This window comes from Helicoverpa armigera, chromosome 2 (genome assembly GCF_030705265.1).
Source record: "Helicoverpa armigera isolate CAAS_96S chromosome 2, ASM3070526v1, whole genome shotgun sequence".
Lineage (NCBI taxonomy): Eukaryota > Metazoa > Arthropoda > Insecta > Lepidoptera > Noctuidae > Helicoverpa > Helicoverpa armigera.
This window is the reverse complement of record NC_087121.1, coordinates 7,036,065-7,055,822: the sequence shown is the minus strand read 5'-3', so window position 1 is coordinate 7,055,822 and position 19,758 is coordinate 7,036,065. Positions and strand designations below refer to the sequence as shown.

Sequence of the window (19,758 nt, the reverse complement as noted above, 5' to 3'; positions counted from 1 at the left end):
CCAATAAATTATATTGATTTAATGATGCCGATATCTTTTTTTTTTTAAATCTCCGCTCTTCTCATTTCTGCTTTGGACCAGACATTATAATTTATTTTTTAAGACAAGGTTCTCGAAAAAAAAAAATACTCTTTCCTAAAATACTTTAATATTAATTAGCATTATCTTTTCAATACATCTATGAAGGTATCTCTTGGTATTCTTATATTCGCCACACTGCGCATTTTCTTCTTTCCTTCCGCCTGCTGTTTCAGCAATTTCTTTCTTCGAGTGACGTCACCCCCGTACTGAAATAATATACAAGAATACAATATATGTTTTATAATACTAATTTATCAATATCAAAGATGATTTATTTCATCAGAGAAGTTCAGTCTTTAAGTGTTGTAGCTTAAAATATATTTACCAATTTTGCTGTGACATCTTTTCTGTATGCTTTTAACGTTTCTCTAGCCAACACTTTTCCTCCAACTACAGCTTGAATGGCAACCTGAAATAAAGGAATAATTTAAATGCGATAAAGAACCATGTCGAATCCATACAAACGAGCGTCGGGTTCCTTTGGTAGCTAAGAGATATGAATATGGTTCATATCTATAACTGTTATTTAAGCGATAGGAAGAAAGCCTCTGATAACATCCTTATTTACAAATAATAAAATATTTACGAATTTGTGTGCCAATTTTGGAAAACGCCAAACTTTAGTTAGGAATATACCTGCACCATCTGCCTCGGGATCATTTCCTTGAGTTTCTCAGTAAGCCTCCTAGCATTGTACTCCAATCGACTGGTATGCACAATAGTAGATAACTCGTCCACTAGCATACCATTGATGAGAATATCCATCTGAAAAGAGTATTAATAAGTCCATTAATCATAGAAAACAATGTATTTTCTAGATTCCAAGGCCAGAATGCCTTCTAAGCAATCTAAATTCATAATAGGGAATGCGTCGTCTAACTCGAATATATTTTTAGCCAACACTACATTTGTATAAAGTATAAATTTATAAGAACGTTAGGGTTGATTTACTATACAATCAGTGCTTACAATTCTTCTTCACAGCTTGTGTTTTGCTGAAAACTTACCTAATTACATACATTTAAAATTATCTATTTGTACTTCCTTACATACCCTCACTAACGCACTAGGATGAAATCCATAATCCTGGTAGTCAAAACTTGCGAATCCTGAAGTAAGGCTTTTTAGCGTGTCGTGGAAATCAATAACGACTTCAGATAGAGGTAGTATATACTGCATCATGGTCATTCTGTCGTCCACGGAGTTCGACGGAAGGGGAGTCCCCCGTCGGTCAATACATAAGGAAGTTACTGCTCCAATGTACTCCACAGGAGTGATAATAGTTCCTGTAAAAGGTATTTACAAATTCCGTTAGTGAATTTTTAACCTTATTGCACTCCATATAAAGTTGAAAATACCTCTAGTATCTCACCTATTACAAACGGCTCATAATATTCTTCAATGTTTTTGACATCTGGAAGTAGCAAAGGATTTGTGACTATGACTTCTGTGCCTTTGTATTGCTTTATCGCTTTAGCGCCTTTAACTCTGTAAGATAAAATGTGTAAGTATAATGTAAGTAGAAAATATTCGATTTTAGCAATAAAAGTCATCACATGTTTACGACAAAATTCGGAGCTTTCAAGTAAAATAAGCATATTTCGTGCGCAGTATACTCACTTAACTTTATAAGGCACAGATGGAGCTGTTAGTATGGCCTCAGCCTTATATTCCTGTAGCAAGCGTTGTGTGAACACTTCTAGATGTAACAGTCCTAGGAAGCCAATTCGCCATCCTTGCCCTAAGGCTGGACTGAAAGAGAATAATTTTATTGTTATGTGACAAACGGATTATATACTTCTAATTAATGTCCTCATTTCAATAACCTTGTTTACACAGTTTCCAAATACTTCCCCAAACACTTTTTGATATTTGGTGTTTGATATAAAGATTTTAATGCAAAATTGGAACTTTAGCTCTAGATTTCAGCCCTGACCCATAGACAACAAGAAGTATTCAGTGTTACCTGGAATCAGGAGTAACAGTAACTGCATAGTCATTCAAAGCCAACTTCTTAATAGCATCATTGAGCTGTGGATGCTGTGACTGGTCTGAGGGGAAAATGCCTGCATAGACCATGTGTTTGACTGGCGGGACTGCTGACGCAGACTCGGAGTCTGCTACCTCTTTGGCTAATAATTGGTCACCTACACTGCCGCCGCCTCTTGGCCCACAACCTGTGGAAAGTTAAGCATTACTTTACAACCCCAATACAAGTACAGTACAGGAATAGGATTTATTATTTTTATGCAAAAGGCATTTTATATAGGAAGAAATAAAATTAACATTCTTAACTGTTTGGCAGCTGCATAAAATTCAAATTATATATCTGCATCTATGTATTTTTTTGCTATCATCCTTATTCGTAAGCATTTTAAGCTCAGTAATATAATGTAAATATGATCCCACCCAAAACAAAAATGTGAAAGACTGCCAAGTTCGATAATATGGGAATGCTTCGCCTATAAAAAAAGTGACATCTGAATAAGTACCAAGTTCCATACACATACCTCAGTTAAAAATAGTTACTTTTTAATGATGTTACTTGGCAAGTTTTCATACACCTTGTTATAAACCTACTAAACGCAATGAATCAAGTATTTAATTTTCTATTAAAACTTGCCAAGTAATCATCATTAAAAAGTAACTATTTTTAACTGAGGTATGTGTATGGAACTTGGTACTTATTCAGATCTCACTTTTTTTATAGGCGAAGCATTCCCATATTATCGAACTTGGCAGTCTTTCACATTTTTGTTTTGGGTGGGATTTCATTTATTTTGTAAGCTTGTTTATTTTATTTTTTCTTATGATGAAGTTAGTTAAAGAAATGTCTCATTTATACTATCTTTTAGATTTTTAATATGCACTATGTTTCTTACAAAGAAATGAACTAGATTAACTATGACTAGATTTACCAACTGACTGACATGACATGTTATCATATATTATGTTCGTGGATCAAAGTTACACATTCATTATTTTCGAAAGTGATTCACACTTGGCCGTTTTCAGATTTTTACTTTACTTTGACTAAATACAAACCTTTGTACCATTCGAAGATATATTATATAAATATAGATAAATTTAGTTCGTTTTAGTTCCTTAGGGGTATAAATTTACACCGGGTATAAAACACCTTCATTATTTTGAAACCGACTCACACTTGGCCATTTTCAGATTTTTCCCTTTACCTTGACATAAAGACCTACCTCCATGCCAAATTTCAAGTCAATACGACCATTGGAAGTGCTCTAGGTTTTTGATGAGTGAGTCAGTGAATCAGTGAATCAGTGAATCAGTCAGTGAGTGTATAGTAAAAATAGCGATATTCTGACGTCAATATCTCAAGACCTACAATAGGTATATTAATGAAATTTTGTATTTTAGATAAGTGAGGGGGTCTCAACAGATACTAGAAATTTGATATGCGTAAATAAAATAGATTTTGAGTTACAGGGGGGTCGAATTTGGCCCGAAATGGTTCGTGTAATATAACCCACGGCCGGTGTGTCGCCTTTTTTGCTCGAACTTGGCGGACACACTGCCGTGTGTCTAGATCAGTGACTTACCTACCATAACAACTTGACCAGCAACAGCTTCTTCAATAGGTTCCTCACTTGGCCTCAACATAGCAAGAAACTTCACTGTTTGGGGCTTGAAATCAGATTTCCATTTCACTGCTTGACCTACACGCACTTTACCAGAGTGTATGTAAGCCAGACATAGCACTCCCCTGTATTTATCATGCCATGTATCAATGATATGAGCTTTAAAATGCCCCTCTGTGTCTACAGTAGGAGGAGGTATCCTAGTTATGACTGCTTCTAATAACTCTTTGACACCCCAACCTTTTTTGGCGGATATGCTCATTACACTTTCAGGATCTATTTTGAATAAGGAATGCAGCTGTGACTTTACTTTTTCGGGGTCTGCTCTAGGTAAGTCCACTTTGTTTAGTGTTGGGATTATAAAGAGGTTGTTCTTTTGTGCCAGTGAGTACACTGCTACTGTCTGTGCTTGTACACCTTCATTAGCATCCACTAGCATTATTACTCCTTGGCATGCTGTTACACTTCGGACTACCTGTGAAAAATCTTTTTTATTGTATTGTGCTCATTTTCTTAATTATACAATATATACAAAATTAAATGTGTTTGTTATACCTCATTGGAGAAGTCTACATGTCCTGGAGTATCTATGAGATTGAGCAGGTACTGTTCACCATTGTATGTATAATTTAAAGATGCAGTTACTGCTTTAACAGTAATTCCTCTTTCTCTTTCAACCTGCAAACAAATATCAGTGAATCAAAATTATTTAAATGATGTAATCAATATGTCTGTACATTGTTATAACATTTGTGTATTCAACATAGTTAGTCCTGCATTAACAGGCTTACCCTGTGCTGATGGTGCATGTAAGTGTTATATGCCCCAAACAGAATTGTTATTATAGTCTGAACTAGAGTTTATCAATAAGTTTTATTTAAAAGAAGATAAATATGTTATTGATCAATAAATTTCATATTTTCTTACTTGCAACTGGTCCAATACTTGTGCATGTTCAGCGCCTGGTTTGATCGTACCAGTTAGTTCCAGTAGTCTGTCGGCTAAAGTACTCTTGCCATGATCAACGTGAGCCACTATACTGAAGTTGCGCATCTTTTTCACGTCAATAATCTTATCTGGTGCATCTGAACTATTCAAACGCCGAGATATCATTCTGAAATCGTATTAAAATACAATGTTTTTGTATATAAAATTTAAATAAATCATACTTTTCTCGCATAGAGACTTACCTTGGAAACCCCCGACGGTTAGTGAGAAATAGGCTTCTCACATTATTTAGGAGTCTAACCATTATGAACTATATTAATCTCATTCATAAAATATTAATATCCTTTAATTTAAAAATTAAATAGTTTAGAGATACATGTTACGATTAGGTTATCTATCTGTCAAGACTGTCACATTCTTGTCACAGTCAGCTGTTGCTGCTGTGCCCTGTCTGTCAAGAACGTGTAATCGCAGTGAGCGAGTGGTCCCAAACAGTGCAAACAGTATTAAGTCTCTCTTTACTTCAGATTTATCAATTCACCCTTCACACCGACAAATAAATCTTGCTTTATTTCCAACTATGCTTTTTATCACAGGTGCGCAAAGTATATAGTTAACACGCGACGCTGGTGGCAATTCTAAATAAATATAAAAAAAAAACATTTAAGTACTTCTTTCTTTCTTCCTCCTGCCCTAATAAATAATACTACCAGTAATAAAAGACAAACATAATTTTGCATTTTAATAGGTATAACTTATTTCATTAATTAATATCTTATAGATAGTTCAACTCAGTTGTGCGCGCGGCCCTATGGGTGCATAAATATACAACTTTCATTCGTGACAATTCGTGTGACAGTGACGCGGTAGGCGGCAGTCAAGTACAATCGTTCGTAGTGATTATATATTATACTCTCTGCAATCGTTTACGAAAATGTCTAGTTCTTCACGGAGAAAATGTTTAAGGAGACAGGTAAATTTGCGTTTCAAAAAATGTTATTTCATTTACAACATTCAAAGCTTTTTATAAAATAAAATCAAGTATAATAACACCACACTACACTATTCATCTCCCTAAAAATGTTTACAAAACTTCTTATTATATATTTAAAATTACGACAAATATGGGAACCACAGTATTATTCTTAACTACACTCACAATCTTCATGCTTACATCTAAGTATACATGTTACAGCCATAGTGATTAAATAGATATTATACATAATGACTAGCTCAGATCAAAGAATTCTTTGATCTGAGATGACTAGTCATTATATATAATACCCAAATTGACTAGACAGTATGATAAATTAATCACTTTATCTGGATATAATTCATAATAGCTGGTCAAAGTTAGCCAAAGTAATAAATCCCTACCTCCCTACTAATATTATAAATGCGAAAGTAACTCCGTCTGTCTGTTACGCTTACGTCTAAAACTTGGTACAGAGATAGAGTTGACCTTGAGAAATAACATAGGTAGGATAGTTTTTATCCCAGACATTTGAAGAATTCTCTTGGAAACGCGATATAACTGAACTATACGCGGGCGAAGCTAGTATGGTATAACCAACTGACTACTTACTAAACTACTACTACTTAAAAACGGCTCAAGTTATTATCAACATGTATTTTTTTATGATAAGTCATCAAATGACTCCTCCCGCTGCCTGTGGGAGAGCAGCGTGAGGGAGTGTCAGTAGTAAGTGACTTAAACCCACGGGTGGAATAAAGTAAAATTAAGTAAAGTCATAAAGTAATTAAGTATAAAAAATGAAAATAAAAGCGCGGTAAAAGTTTTATTAATAAAAAAAGTCATAAAGTAAAAGTAATGGTCAAATTCATTTATCAAGGCTCAAATAACAGCAAAACTAAAAGTTAAAATCGGAAAAAATCGGAGAAACGAATTTGACCGTTACTTTTACTCTATGACATTACTTTGGCTTTTACTTTTGATGAAGAAACTGGCTATTAGTCAGTTGACATGAAATTATAATCTTCACCTTCTTGTTTTATTACATTATCCAAGTCTTTGAAAATACTATATAAAATTGCTAGTTAATGTGATTAATTCTGTGCCAATTATCACTTCATCTAAATTGAGTAGACATTATAAATAATGGCTAGATAACATACAAAATATCCAGACTAATTACTTTGGCTGTAACATACATACAAACATTTTAAACATTTAAGCACAATAGGTACAATACGCAAAATAAAAAGTATAAATTCACAAAAATTACACTACCCTGCCATGATAGGCCCGGTTCCCACTACGCCGGACCGGCAGATCTGCCGCGCCGGTAAATCTGCCGGAAGGGCTAGTGGCTGTACAATTTATATGAAGCTATTCACATTATCCCGGGTCCGGCATTTTTGCCGAGCCCGGCATTTTTACCGAGCGTTTTGTCACTACGAATTGCCGGCAGAACGACCGGGCCCGGAGTAATGTGAACGAGTTTGTGCCGGTATCTGTCCCCCGCTCGCCCCGCTCGTGCTCCCCTCGCCCCGCCCGTGTTCCACTCACGTCATTCGGCTCGCATTTTCTGGTAAAAGTAGACGTTTAGCATGGATATTCAAGCAGAAACTTTAATTACGCTTGTCCAAGAGAGACCTGTTCTGTGGGATAAGACCGAAGACGTCTATAAAGACAAAAACTTAAAGTTAGCAGCATGGCGTGAAGTATGTTTAATACTGAAACCAAACTTCGATGAACTGGATGAAAAAGAAAGAAAACAGTACGGTGAGTTTTTAATGTTTTATTGATAAAATGTAAATGCATTGATAAATTTTATTTTATAGCTGCTGCCTGCCACGGAACGGAACCAATATCCGAAACAAAATAATTAGTAAATGATGTCCGTATAGCGTTGGCATTAGGGCCACCTCGACTTGACACATTCCGATTCATGGGTGTCGTTTCTTGTTCTTGTCTATGTTCTATATTTTGGTAACTTTCAAAATTTATACCATCTTTTTCTCTTACAAAATTATGTAAGACTGTACAAGCTTTAATTACTTGAATTGCTGTGTCTACGTTCAGATCTATAGCTCGATGGATTATTCGCCACTTATTTGCCAGAATACCAAAAGCGCACTCAACATACCTTCTTGCTCGACTTAGTCTATAGTTAAAATCTTTTTATCAGTATTCAAATGTGTACCTCCATATGGACGTAGGAGATTAGGTGTTAAAGCAAAGCCTTCATCGCCAATAAGTATAAACGGTAATTCTTCGTGCAAGTTTTCATGAAGCGGTCTAGGCTTTGGTACATTTAAAGTACCATCATTGATCTTTTGCCAAAATGTACTATCCTTTAATATAGTAGAATCGCATTCCTTGCCATATGAGCCCACACTAATAAAAATAAATCGGTACTCTGAATCGACAACTGCCATTAATACAAAAGAATAATACTCCTTGTAATTAAAGAACATAGAACCACTCTTGGCTGGTTTCAAAATTCTGATATGTTTGCCATCTACTGCTCCAAGACAGTGAGGAAAGTTGGCTTTTCTTTCGAATCCTGAAACGATGTCCTCCCATTCTCTCTCAGTATCAGGCAGCTTAAGGAAATCTGTCTTTAGGTTTTCCCAAATGACGTGGGTCATTTCTTTTATTAGTTTACTTATTGTCGAAACGCCTACTCTGTATGAGTAATGTATTTCTTTGAATGAACATCCTGAAGCTAAATATCTGAAAAAAAAAGTATTTTTTGTTAATACATTATTACTTTATACGTCACCAAGAAACAAATTGTATTGTTTTATGATATTTTTTTATTGATTTCAGGAAAACAGGTTTCAACTAAATGGAATAATATACGAGATTCGTGGCTTAAGACAGTAAAGAAACAAAAAGATGAGTCTAAATCTGGATCTTCGGCCAAAAAGACACGAAATTATTTATATCACGAGCAATTAATGTTTTTGAAAAAAGTCTCCGAACCTCGACCACCACATGAGTCAGTTTCAAAAAAAGCAAGAACCGAGACTGAAGTAGGCATGGAATCAGATTTTCGTTCACCTTTAATTAAAGATAAAAGAAAAATTGATAATAAAGAGGTAAATGACAGGATGGTAAAGTTTTTGGACTCCAGAATAAACCCAGAAAAGGAAAACCATCATCTGTCTTTCTTCAAAGGCATTATACCAATCTTGAACACTTTAACTATCGAAGAGACTTTAGAATTTCAAGCTAGCGTCATGACAATGTTGCAAAAAATTAAAAGTAGGAATAATGAGAGACCAAATTACGGACATTGGCGTGATTCATATAATCAGATGACCGGACCAGATCAGTATTCTGGATACTACACACATAATAGCGTCAATCAACAGGCAACACCTACGCAAGATCAACACCACCCTGGATACTCTACGCAATATAATAGTAGCAATCAACAGGCAACAACATCTATACCATCAACTTCATCTCAGTCATCGAATCCGATTCCAGCTTCGCCATCAGCATCTAGTAATCATTCCATACATTCCCAAGACTCAGATTACTTAGATTTTGAAGGGTTTTAAGTTTGAGTACAAATAAATACATAAATAAGTTATTTGCATTTTTAATTCATAATGATTATCAAATACATACACCCTCCCACACACACACATTATATATATTCACATTCATCAAACAAACATACATAGCAAACATTCATTCATTAATTCAGTCTTAAGTAGGTACCTACGTCAAAACTATTATTACGCAATCTAGTGCATAAAATAATCTTACCTTAGACATATGGCTAATCTTTGTTCTGGGCAAATACATTCTCTGAAACTTGTATCTCGTACTCTTATGTCTAGTCGTCCCAGTAAATCGTCAAAAGTGGTTGCTGTCATTCGAAAATAATTGAAGAACTTTGATTCGTCTCTTCTAAGTTCACCCATTAATGTTTCAAATGTTCCAAGTGAAAATCTTTCCCGTAAAATAGGGTGTACCCAATGTTTTCTTTTATTTTGCCTTCTATTAAGATACCACCACAACACAACAATTTCGTCGTCCATTGTGCGCGCAGGTCCAAATTCAACTGAGGTAAGTACTTGACTGTCTGAATTTCTTCCGGGATCCGATGTAATGTGAACACTCTGTCCGGTGTCCGGTTTCCGGCAGGTCTGCCGGTCCGGCGTAGTGGGAACAGGGCCATACTCATTACACAACCAAACTTGGGTAGGTCTTAGAGCTTGAGGCTCTATATGCATCCCGCGGAAGCGCCCGCAGGTGCGGCAGAAAGCTGCTGCTGCACCGTCTGCACTCGTTAAACAGGAGACTCGAATATCCAACAGAGCACACTTCTACAATGATTCTATATAAAATATGAAAAAAGTTAACGTTTACGTATTATTGTTTTAGACTCGAGAAACCATCGCTAAGGTATACGAATTTCTGAAAAAAGACGCGAGAGATATATTAGAACTAGTATGTGATTCAGTATACAGTGCAAGTCCACTTTTAATATCAAAATTAAGTGATCATTTAAATATCGTACGGAAAAGAACAGCAATGGCAGTGGGGGTATCAGAGAGAACAATTACTACTATATTGGCTGAAGGAAAAGAATCTGACTTTAAATCTCCGCATAAAGATCGTAAAAAACGTTTAAATAAGTTAGAATTAGACAACTTTAACGTTGATGTTATACGTTCCACTATTCAAAATTACCATTCAGAACATCGCGAGTTACCTACCTTGCCAAAGTTGAAAAGAATATTTCAAGATAAACTTAACTATGATGGAGGTATTTTGACTCTGCGGACAGCTTTGTTAAAGTTGGGATACAAATGTCGAAAAACTGTGGATAACAGACGTGTTATTATAGAGAGGCATGACATCCAAAAACTACGATTTTCCTACCTAAAAAAATTACTCAAATACCGTGAAGAAAATCGGTGTATCGTATATACAGGTGAGAGCTATATCTTAACTAATCATGTGAAAAACAAAGGATGGGGTAACAAAGATGGACCACCTTTAAAGAGAAACCCGTCGAAAGGACAGAGAATTATCATTGTGCATGCTGGTTCAGATCGCGGTTTCGTACCTAACGCACTATTGACTTACAAAGCAAATAGTGTTACTGGTGATTACCACTCTGACATCAACGCAGAAAACTACGAAAAGTGGCTTAAAGAACGTCTAGTACCGAATCTTCCACCTGACTCTGTGGTTGTGCTTGGTAATGCCTCATACCATAATGTTCAAAATGACAGAGCCCCAAATTCTAATTCTAAAAAAATAGAAATGCAGAGATGGCTGACAGAAAAAAATATAGCTTTTGAGCAAGATATGAAAAAAATTGAACTGTATGATTTGATCAAAAAAAATAAAGAAAAATATATCTCTTACAAGATTGACGACATACTTCAGCCATATGGCATAAAAGTTATTCGATTGCCACCATATCATCCTGAATTAAACCCTATAGAAGATGTGTGGGGAATTTTAAATAATTATATTGCTTCGCATAATGTCGACCAGAATGTGACAGAAATAATGAAATTCATAAATGAAAGTTTAAGTCAAATTGATGAAGGGGTGTGGTCTAATACTTGTCGACATGTACAGAAGAAAGAAGAAGAATACTATAATCATTTTGACATGGAATCAGAATTCATTATTAACCTTGGTGAGAGAAGCGAATCCGAAAATTCATCATTTGATTTTTCAAGTAGCGATTCAGAATAATTATAAATAAATTATTATTCTTCATCAATTTAATAATTAATATCAATTTGCCCACATCCCTTCATCAATTTGACTTAAACGTTCATTTATGAGTTTCATTATTTCCGTCACATTCTGGTCGCTATTCGGTTCGCATTATTCTGAATCGCTACTTGAAAAAAAAATTGATGAATTTTCAGATTCGCTACTCTCACCAAGGTTAATAATGAATTCTGACTTCGTGTCAGAATGTCTATAGTATTCTTCTTCTTCTTTCTTTTGTTCTTTCTTTTGAATCGCTACTTGAAAAATGAAATGACGAATGTTCGGATTCACTATTTATAATATATATTATTACATAATACCTGTTTTTCTTTAAACACCCGTATACAACCCCTAAATAACTGTATTTGTACCCGACTGTACTATTGTCACGCACACAAAGTTACTGTATATGTACAAGCTTTACCCACACATAAGGCCGCGCGCAAAATTGAGTTGAACTATCTATACATATAATAAAATGATAGGAAAGTCAAACTGTACATTGAATATTTTTTTTAAAGATTACTTGGGGGGTGATCCATAATCGATTCTGAGCCCAAATATGTAGTTTTTAGAATTTTTGTCTGTATGTCTGTTTGTCTGTATGTTTGTCCCGGATAAACTCAAAAAGTACTGCATGGATTTAAATCAAATTTTTCATGACTATTACCTGGGGGCCGGTTCAACACATAGGCTAGGTATATATTATCACGCTATCACCTACGGGGGTTGAGCAATAAACGATTAAATAAACGAAAATTGTATATTGCCCACGCAGACGAAGTCGCGGGCAACAGCTAGTCTATAATAAATATGGACGAATGTTAAGGAATGGACGGAGTCATTTCACATGACGTATGTGACGTCTACACAACTTCTTCGATACTATGATCTGTCGAGTCGGGGCTCAAGCTTTGTTCTTCTGGTTGTTGTTGCAGAGCTTGTAGTTGGCTTTCGAAACCTGTAAAACGATTAAGTTATTATTTTAATTTGTGGCATTCATGGGGTAATAACGTCTGTGCTTAAGAGGCTGAATGCACCCAGGACACTCTTTCTCTCGCGTACGTAAATACGTACGAGTGAGAAGCCGATTGACGCGACGTTCGTAACATACATATAAATTAATAACTTTAAATTTTGTTACAAATTTTATCAATATTCGTTGATAAGTAATGCAGATATTTTTGTTGGAAGATCATTTTAGAGGTAATTTTTTTTTGTATCGACAAAACTTTTCGAAAACGTGTTTTGAAATTAACAGGGTTCTAAGAAATATGTTCAAGATTAATTTTTTTTTTCGCCGTCCAAATATATAGATTTGGCCAAAAAAATTGTTTGAGACAAGCCAATTTCGATTTCGATTCAGCCCCTTAATAATCGTTACTTACGAGGAGCCTCAGCGTGATTCGGTGCATATTGCAGGAGTAATCGTAGTACTTTCTCTTCTGAAATCAGTCCAGGGCGACCACTCACGGCACGGAGCAACTGTTGCCCCGCGACTACACCTGTAAATATTTTACAAAAGCATCCATAAGCCATTTTGAAATTCTTTGAAGAATAATTGAGGACACAATAAAAATATGATGATGGCGATGATTATCGATTAGAACCGACAGCATAAAAAAATATTCGTTGACAATAGTACCTACATTGTACAGTGCCATATTTTTTGTCGAACTGTACTTATGTCAGTTTGCTTACCAGGGTTTATTTCTCCTGTGTCCAACATTTTTTTAACGTCCACAAAACGTTTGACGATCGCACTTTGCTCTTGAAGAGCTGTTGTTTGAGCACCTGAGAAAAAGAAGAATAATTATGTTAGTAGTCTGAAGATACCAACAAACCATGTTTGTCGTTATTACCTGTATCAGTGTCAGAAGATTTCGCCAAACACCTAACTGCTTCTTTGAGCGCTTCCAGTGCTTTGTCGTAATTCTGAAAAGCAGTTGATACTTTTTAATGATATGCTATATATCTTTAACCAGGTACAGAGGTACGGATACAGGGCAAAGGGGAGATTTAGGAGATACCTATATTTTTTTTACTATACTTTTTTCTTAGATTAGTAGGTAACTGGTAAAAAAGTGGCGAAAGATATGAAGGAGTTCCAGGGGTCCAAAAGCAAGATCGAATATAGAGCGAAGTGGAAGAGCAAAAAAAGAAAATTCACCACACCTCCATATATGATACATAGCAGAAAGAGATACAAAAAAGGAACAAAAAAATACTAACTTCATACTCATCAACTTCAACTTTGGCGCACTCTGCATAAAAACCAGCCAGTTTCCCGTAAGCCTTGGCCCTGGTATAGAAGTGCAGTATATGTCTCATGAGGTCGGGCCGGGTCCGCCAGTCCGCGCGTCTGCGCAGATAGTCCGCGGCCATCAGCTGAGCGTTGCGGTCGCGGGTTGCGGCCGCGAACGTTGCTATGCGGTCAGCGTCGCCTGAACGCATTAGCCACCGCATTGCACCGGCCTGGGAATAATGTGGGTAAATATGAATATCGTTGGAGTATAGGTATGGTAAATATAGCGGAATGCTTAGTTTGGAACATCTTAAAGCATAGCCTTAATCAAAGCCTGTCCATAAAGTTAGGTGTAATTTCTCATCGCACAGCGTACAGCTAGGTTTTAGAATCTGTTAAGCATTCTGGCTTAGTTCTCGATGCGACTGATTCTCTCCGATCAGATATTGAAAAGGATGTTTAACCAAAATTTTCGTCAGTACATAGAGGAAGTATGTAAGAAGATGGTTGTAATGTAAGAATAGTACATAATTATGTACTCCCATATGTAATCCCCATATAATCCCATATGTACTCAATTATGCCCTCCGTTATATACAATCCCTGATGTACTTCCTAATGTAAATAAAAGCCATTTTCTTTACCTTGTCTCCCGCATGGGCCAATCTTTTAGCAGCCTGGTGGTACAACCCGCGGGCGCCTAGCACGTCAGCCAGTCTTCTAAGAAGAGCATCCCTGCCAGTTGTACCAGCGGGTGCCGCTAGCCGCTCGCTTAGTTCTTCAGTTAACGGTGTGGGTATTTGCTCCACTATCTCTAGAGCTTCTTCGTACTGGAACAATGGATTAGAATAAGGGGTTATGCGAGGATTGGTAGCGGAAAATTAAAAAAAAATATATATATTATAACATTATACTACTTTACATAGGAAAAGTGATAATAAACCCTCGAGGAAATTTTTCCCATTTTTTTACTATCTAAAGTCGGCAACACACGGACCGCTTGAAGCAGTCAGGGGCGACAGCTTCAAGCTGCGACTGCACAGTGAACTGCAGAGTTCTATGGACGCACATACACGAACCGCTCGAGCAAGCTGTCACCCCTGACTGCTTCTAGCGTGCCGTGCATTGCCGGCCGGCCTAACCTTCAATAGTTGCTTTTAGACATGAAGAGAAGAACGTTAGATCTAAGAAACTATTTAATTTACCTTTCCAGCCGTAGCCAACAACGCCGCAGCATGTGAGTGCTGGTTAGCCTGCCTCAGATGTGCTGCCAAGGTATTTGCCAACTCCGGGTCTACTTTGTCCCCGAGAGCTTCTACGGCCGCTATCATTGCGTTCGTGTCTCCACTGCTTACTGCCAGTTTTAGTGCCATGTGGACCTTACCTGAAGGACATCAAATTGGTTTTAAAAAGAGCACAGTAGCATTATGTCCTAGACTACCAAATCGATCTGTGTGCCACAAACACCCCTTTTTTTGGTGGGGAGTTATCAATGACTCCTCATGTAGTATCAGACTCTTACTTACTAAAATCCACCATGTTCCTTCTTGAACTCTTTTGTACCAGAGCCGCAGTAACTCTCTAGAAGAATCCCGTAGCCCCAACAGGCTCACTTGTTGACAAAGTAAGGGGGTGTTACTTTATAAATTTATTAAGTAGGTACCTGCTTTCTGGTAGAGAGCTATGGCTTGTTCGGTCTGTCCAGCGTTCTCGAGTATAGAGGCGGCATGTAATGCGTGAGTGGCAGACGCGGAGCCGGCGCGCCACACCAAGTGCCATGCGCTCGCTTCGGCGGCCACGCGAATCGCTGACGATACCGCGCCACATTTTATGTACATCTGCGGGATTAGAAGTAAATCTTCCATTTTTTTTGTATTTTTTAAGACGATTATTTTTATCGGGAATAAAAAGTTACAAATATGAAAGAATGCTCAGCTTGTTTACCTTCACTGCAGTTTCCGTCTTATCCGGCTGCATTTCCAAATAACGCGCCATTTGATACAACGACGATCGATTCTTTTGACAAAGCTTTTCGGCCTCATCTGTTCTATCCATATGACACAACAGTCTCGTTTGTTCGCCAAAATCATTAGCCCTTGCATATGCTTCCAAGGCTCCATCTAAATCCCCAATACTTTCTAAGTAATGCCCCCACCATGTTATTAGACTGGGGTCACTTGAATTAGACACATATTGCGCCAATACGGGGGACTGCCCTTGTGCCACGAGCATTCTGGGTACGTGAGGCACTAGCGTACCAGCACTTTCAAACAGTTTCAAGGCAGCACCTGTCTCTCCATTCGACCATAAAACTTTGGCCAGCTTATGCTGCGCGCTCTTTATAAGCAGAATGTTTTCTCCTTCATGACTCCCATTAGTAATTTCATTGAGACCACCCTCCTTTGCTGATATCAAGCGTGTGATCAAATCCGGTCTCTGTGCCTCGCGGAACAAGTTTTCAGCTTCTTCAACCATACCCAAGTTGACAGCTAATACAGCGACCTTGCAAGTGTCGTCCATATTATTGTCGCTCATTACTTTCCGCATCATCAAAGCGCCTTTTATGTTGCCCATCTTCCCTAAACATACTGCGCCAACATCAGGTCGCTTTCGGGCGACGCAAACTTTTGCTAAACTGTCCCAGATAACAGAGTTTTTCCCACCAGCTAGAGTTGTTCCTACAACTACTGCCTTTTCCAAGTACCCAGTAGTCATGTAGTAAAGAAAGTCCAATACTTGTCTAACATTAGCAGCGTCATGGTCGGCGATGTCCTCAAATTCGTGTATTAATATCATTTTGATATTTTGCTGTGCTAAAATAACAATGTAAGGCGTATGTAGAGAACACAACATAAAGTCAGTCATGTAATAATCCTCAGAACTTGAACACCAATTTTTATATTCATATAAGCTTCCCTCATGGCAGAGGAACAGATGTACTCGATCCAGATCTGCTGATCTCATGTGTACTGCTACAATTCTAGGATCATTACAGTCCCATATTATAGCTATAGGAACACTTTGATATGGAGGGGTTGCGTTCTCAGAGATGAGCGTATGTGTGATGACGTCGTTTGCTACATCCCATAGATACAGCCTTGGATCGGGTGCTAAGCCAGAATTAGCGACACTAAGCGAGATGTAGCGTCCAGTACAATTTACTGATGCTCTCATGACTTCACCAAAATCTTCAATCATTTGATAACAATTCTTTGGAGGATATGGCATTCTCAGGCCTTTCTTTGTGATTTCAGCTAGTTTGAGTGTGCCATCCATTGTTGCTATAACAATGAATTTGCTAGTATTTGTGACGCCGATAGGTTCACCTTCGCCTTCAGTGCTTGGCAATATTCCGAGGCTGGTACCAGATATGGAGTAGCACTCTATATGAGGATTTACTACACCCACTAAAACATCATTATAAATTATCAAAATATCAGTCTTCCATGAGAAAGTTCGTATTAGAGAAAATTTCACATCATTGTCTTTGCTGCACATCCAAATCTAAAACAGAACAATTCAATAATATATGTAAATAAAATTAATTTATATTTTAATCCAAAACATAAGGACATACATAATATATTTCAACATACCTGAACTTCTTTACCATCACCCAAAGCTATATATTGGTCTTTAAATGCAAAGGCTCTGATGGTGATTGAAGTATTAATCATGGATGTTACATTGCTTTTGTTTGTGAGAGCAACTTCATTTGCAGACTTTTGAACCATGTATATATTTGGCGAATATCCCCAACAGACTGGCTGTTCACGGAGAACAAATGCACTTGTTATGCAGTTTACATGCAGCAGTGGGTTCATCAGACCCTCGGATCCCCAGCTAACTTCCTTGACTGTCCCTTTGACTGAAGTGCTACTAATAAGTTTCCAATTATTCCTATGGTCTCTTCTCCAAAGATACAGATTACCTTGAGAAGTTCCACAGCAGAGAGTATCACTCAAATTGCTGTAACTAATACTTGTGAATATATCACCTGCAACAATTTCTTCCTTCTCATTTGGTAACACATCATTATCACCTGTGTCACTGTCCCAAACCCTTATCAAATTATCTCCTGTTATAACTGCCACATAAAAGTTTCCTGCAAGTACTATGCACTGGCCATTTCTTGCAGCCATTCTGACGTGAGTGTCAGTCATTAAAGAGCCATCATCGGACATTATAAATCTAGTTAAACTAAGAGCTCCTCCAGACTCCCAAGCAACTAAAAGGTAGATATTGCTTATTATTCCCATAAATATGATGTTACCAGGAGCATTTAGTACCTCAGAACAAGCACCATTGTGGTCTATGTACAGTATGACTCCATTATCTTGAGCTGCATAGCAGGAATGGTTGTCTGGTTGGGCACCTTCCCTCATTCGTGCAGTTGTTCTGGGCCGCCAAGCAGCTAGAGCATCTAAGGCATTCTCATCTCCAGCAACCGCTGCACGGGCTAGTCCTCTGATAGATGTTTCTGAGCTAGGTAGAGGAGTACAGAATGTTATATGGGTAATAACATCTCCAAGTTGGTGATGAAATGAAGTAAGTGGAGCTCCTGTACTAGACTGCCAGCCAGACAGTGAACCTGCAGCATCTGAAGCTAAAAGCCTGCCTCCTCCCAGGCTAAAGGCTACTGTTGTTAATGCAGCATTGTGGGGTGCCTCTAATCGAGCCCAAGAGTATTCCAACCAAATATACAGTTCACCACCATCCCAGCCAACCACAAGGAGCCTTCTTATAGGGTGCCATGCGAGAGCAGTCACTTGATTTGACAACAATATAGGCCAATCACACCCTTCTAATGGAAACCCCTGAAAGAAGTTATGATCTTTAAAGATTATCATCATTCAAAATAAATTGTGGATTTCAGTTTGGATATGTTTTGGTGATAGAATTATTTTATTTAGATGGAATTTGGTAGAGGCTTAGAGCCCTGACTCATTAGGACGCCAATGGCGACGTCGCCGGCTACATATCCAAGCAGTTAATATTGAAATGTATGGAACCTAACTCACTTGGCGACGGTTTGGTAACGTCGCCAAATTGGAAGCGTGGCCACGAGCTACATTTCGCTACGTGGCTTCTGGCTACTCTGGCAGCTTGGCGACGTTGCCGCGGTAGCCACTATAATGTACGCGGTAAAGTGCACCTCCCTCACTCAGTCGCCAGTGTGGTCGCCAGTCAGCGTGCGATTTCTTCAGCGACGACGTAAACAATTGACTGCCGAAACGCCATGGCCACTCGACTTGGCGACCTTTGGATGCCAAAAGTAACCAGGACTGCGCCGCTGGCAACGTCGCCATGGCGTTTTAGTGAGGCAGGGCTCTTAGATTCAATTTAGATCTAATTGAAAGACACAATTCAAAAGAAACCCCCCTAAATTTCGATACAATCTAAAACCATGACAACAGTCGGCAGAAATTTGATTATAACAAATGAAAGGTTCTTACGTTTTCTTGAAATATAGTGACAAATCCACCTTTTTCTTGATTATACGAGCCTACAGCTAGAAGAGGTAAAGAAGGGTGCCATGTCCCAACAGTCGATACAACATTACCATCAGTAAAGCTTAGTTTAGTATCAATATACAAAGTCATGTCGAATGCGGCGAAATGTGAATTATTTAGTCTTAATTCAATAGATTAAACTGCTGATAAACAGTCAATAGCTAAATATTATGTGTAACATATCCCTTTATATAAATTCTAATAGAAACATTTTTCAATTCCAATTGTTTTGGTTTCGGTTAATGTTGACGGCTTGACGTTGCTATGGATACTACCATAGACTATATTACCCCATAATTATCATTTTCTCACTGACAGTACCAAGGAGCTTGAAACTATACTAGAGAAATTGTACCAAAAATACATGCAGCAATCTCAAATGAAATTAGTGTGAATCTCTGCGCTGTTATTTTACTGTACTATTTGGGTTAAATGTAAACTGATCCAACCTGCTCATTTATGTTTAATTTTTATACTGGGAGACAAAATTCAAGTAGACGCTACGCAACGTTATGGTCCAGTCATGGCAAATCTAAAAGCTTTTTGTCCTTTTTTTACAAAAAAAAAAAATAGTTTAGTCTTTGGCACTGACCTCTATATTTACCACTGGACAGGCTGTTGTCAACGTGCTTTTGT

General features: G+C 37.6%; 5 protein-coding genes across 5 annotated transcripts in view; 3 read left to right on the top strand and 2 right to left on the bottom strand.

Annotated features, from left to right (window-relative positions):
* The window catches only part of Nbs (nbs), a 40,522-nt gene that overhangs the window by 18,311 nt on the left and 2,453 nt on the right, over window positions 1-19,758 (top strand). The window lies entirely within an intron of this gene.
* Window positions 130-5,096, bottom strand: LOC110375709 (translation factor GUF1 homolog, mitochondrial). The gene is made up of 11 exons (XM_021333952.3): window positions 4,883-5,096; window positions 4,620-4,806; window positions 4,248-4,370; window positions 3,654-4,167; window positions 2,048-2,258; window positions 1,702-1,833; window positions 1,454-1,569; window positions 1,135-1,367; window positions 718-846; window positions 407-490; window positions 130-287 (listed from the first exon to the last, which is right to left on the bottom strand). The coding sequence occupies exons 1-11, from the start codon at window positions 4,942-4,944 to the stop codon at window positions 162-164; spliced, it is 1,917 nt and encodes a 638-aa protein (XP_021189627.3). The 5' UTR covers window positions 4,945-5,096; the 3' UTR covers window positions 130-161.
* Window positions 5,468-11,681, top strand: LOC110377230 (uncharacterized). Its single transcript, XM_021336026.3, has 2 exons — window positions 5,468-5,613; window positions 10,009-11,681. Exons 1-2 carry the CDS (start codon window positions 5,575-5,577, stop codon window positions 11,338-11,340), a joined length of 1,371 nt encoding a protein of 456 aa, XP_021191701.3. The 5' UTR covers window positions 5,468-5,574; the 3' UTR covers window positions 11,341-11,681.
* Window positions 5,638-9,206, top strand: LOC126056560 (uncharacterized). Its single transcript, XM_049850066.2, has 2 exons — window positions 5,638-7,386; window positions 8,437-9,206. Exons 1-2 carry the CDS (start codon window positions 7,212-7,214, stop codon window positions 9,174-9,176), a joined length of 915 nt encoding a protein of 304 aa, XP_049706023.1. The 5' UTR covers window positions 5,638-7,211; the 3' UTR covers window positions 9,177-9,206.
* On the bottom strand, window positions 7,388-19,410 carry Rempa (reduced mechanoreceptor potential A). Its single transcript, XM_064038837.1, has 12 exons — window positions 19,066-19,410; window positions 17,206-18,426; window positions 15,554-17,113; window positions 15,273-15,447; window positions 14,815-14,993; window positions 14,254-14,439; window positions 13,597-13,839; window positions 13,227-13,299; window positions 13,066-13,158; window positions 12,753-12,869; window positions 9,388-12,325; window positions 7,388-8,340 (listed from the first exon to the last, which is right to left on the bottom strand). Exons 1-11 carry the CDS (start codon window positions 19,210-19,212, stop codon window positions 12,231-12,233), a joined length of 4,089 nt encoding a protein of 1,362 aa, XP_063894907.1. The 5' UTR covers window positions 19,213-19,410; the 3' UTR covers window positions 7,388-8,340; window positions 9,388-12,230.

Coding starts and splice junctions, on each gene's coding strand:
- LOC110375709 (XM_021333952.3), bottom strand. CDS start 4,944: ATGGTTAGACTCCTAAATAATGTGAGAAGCCTATTTCTCACTAACCGT. Junction 1,834..2,047: donor ACTGTTACTCCTGATTCCAG/GTAACACTGAAT, acceptor ATTCTCTTTCAG/TCCAGCCTTAGGGCAAGGAT. Junction 288..406: donor AAGATGTCACAGCAAAATTG/GTAAATATATTT, acceptor ATATTATTTCAG/TACGGGGGTGACGTCACTCG.
- LOC110377230 (XM_021336026.3), top strand. CDS start 5,575: ATGTCTAGTTCTTCACGGAGAAAATGTTTAAGGAGACAG. Junction 5,614..10,008: donor GAAAATGTTTAAGGAGACAG/GTAAATTTGCGT, acceptor TTATTGTTTTAG/ACTCGAGAAACCATCGCTAA.
- LOC126056560 (XM_049850066.2), top strand. CDS start 7,212: ATGGATATTCAAGCAGAAACTTTAATTACGCTTGTCCAAGAGAGACCT. Junction 7,387..8,436: donor AAAAGAAAGAAAACAGTACG/GTGAGTTTTTAA, acceptor TATTGATTTCAG/GAAAACAGGTTTCAACTAAA.
- Rempa (XM_064038837.1), bottom strand. CDS start 19,212: ATGACTTTGTATATTGATACTAAACTAAGCTTTACTGATGGTAATGTT. Junction 13,840..14,253: donor TGGCCCATGCGGGAGACAAG/GTAAAGAAAATG, acceptor CATTATTCCCAG/GCCGGTGCAATGCGGTGGCT. Junction 13,300..13,596: donor TTGAAGTTGATGAGTATGAA/GTTAGTATTTTT, acceptor ACTGCTTTTCAG/AATTACGACAAAGCACTGGA.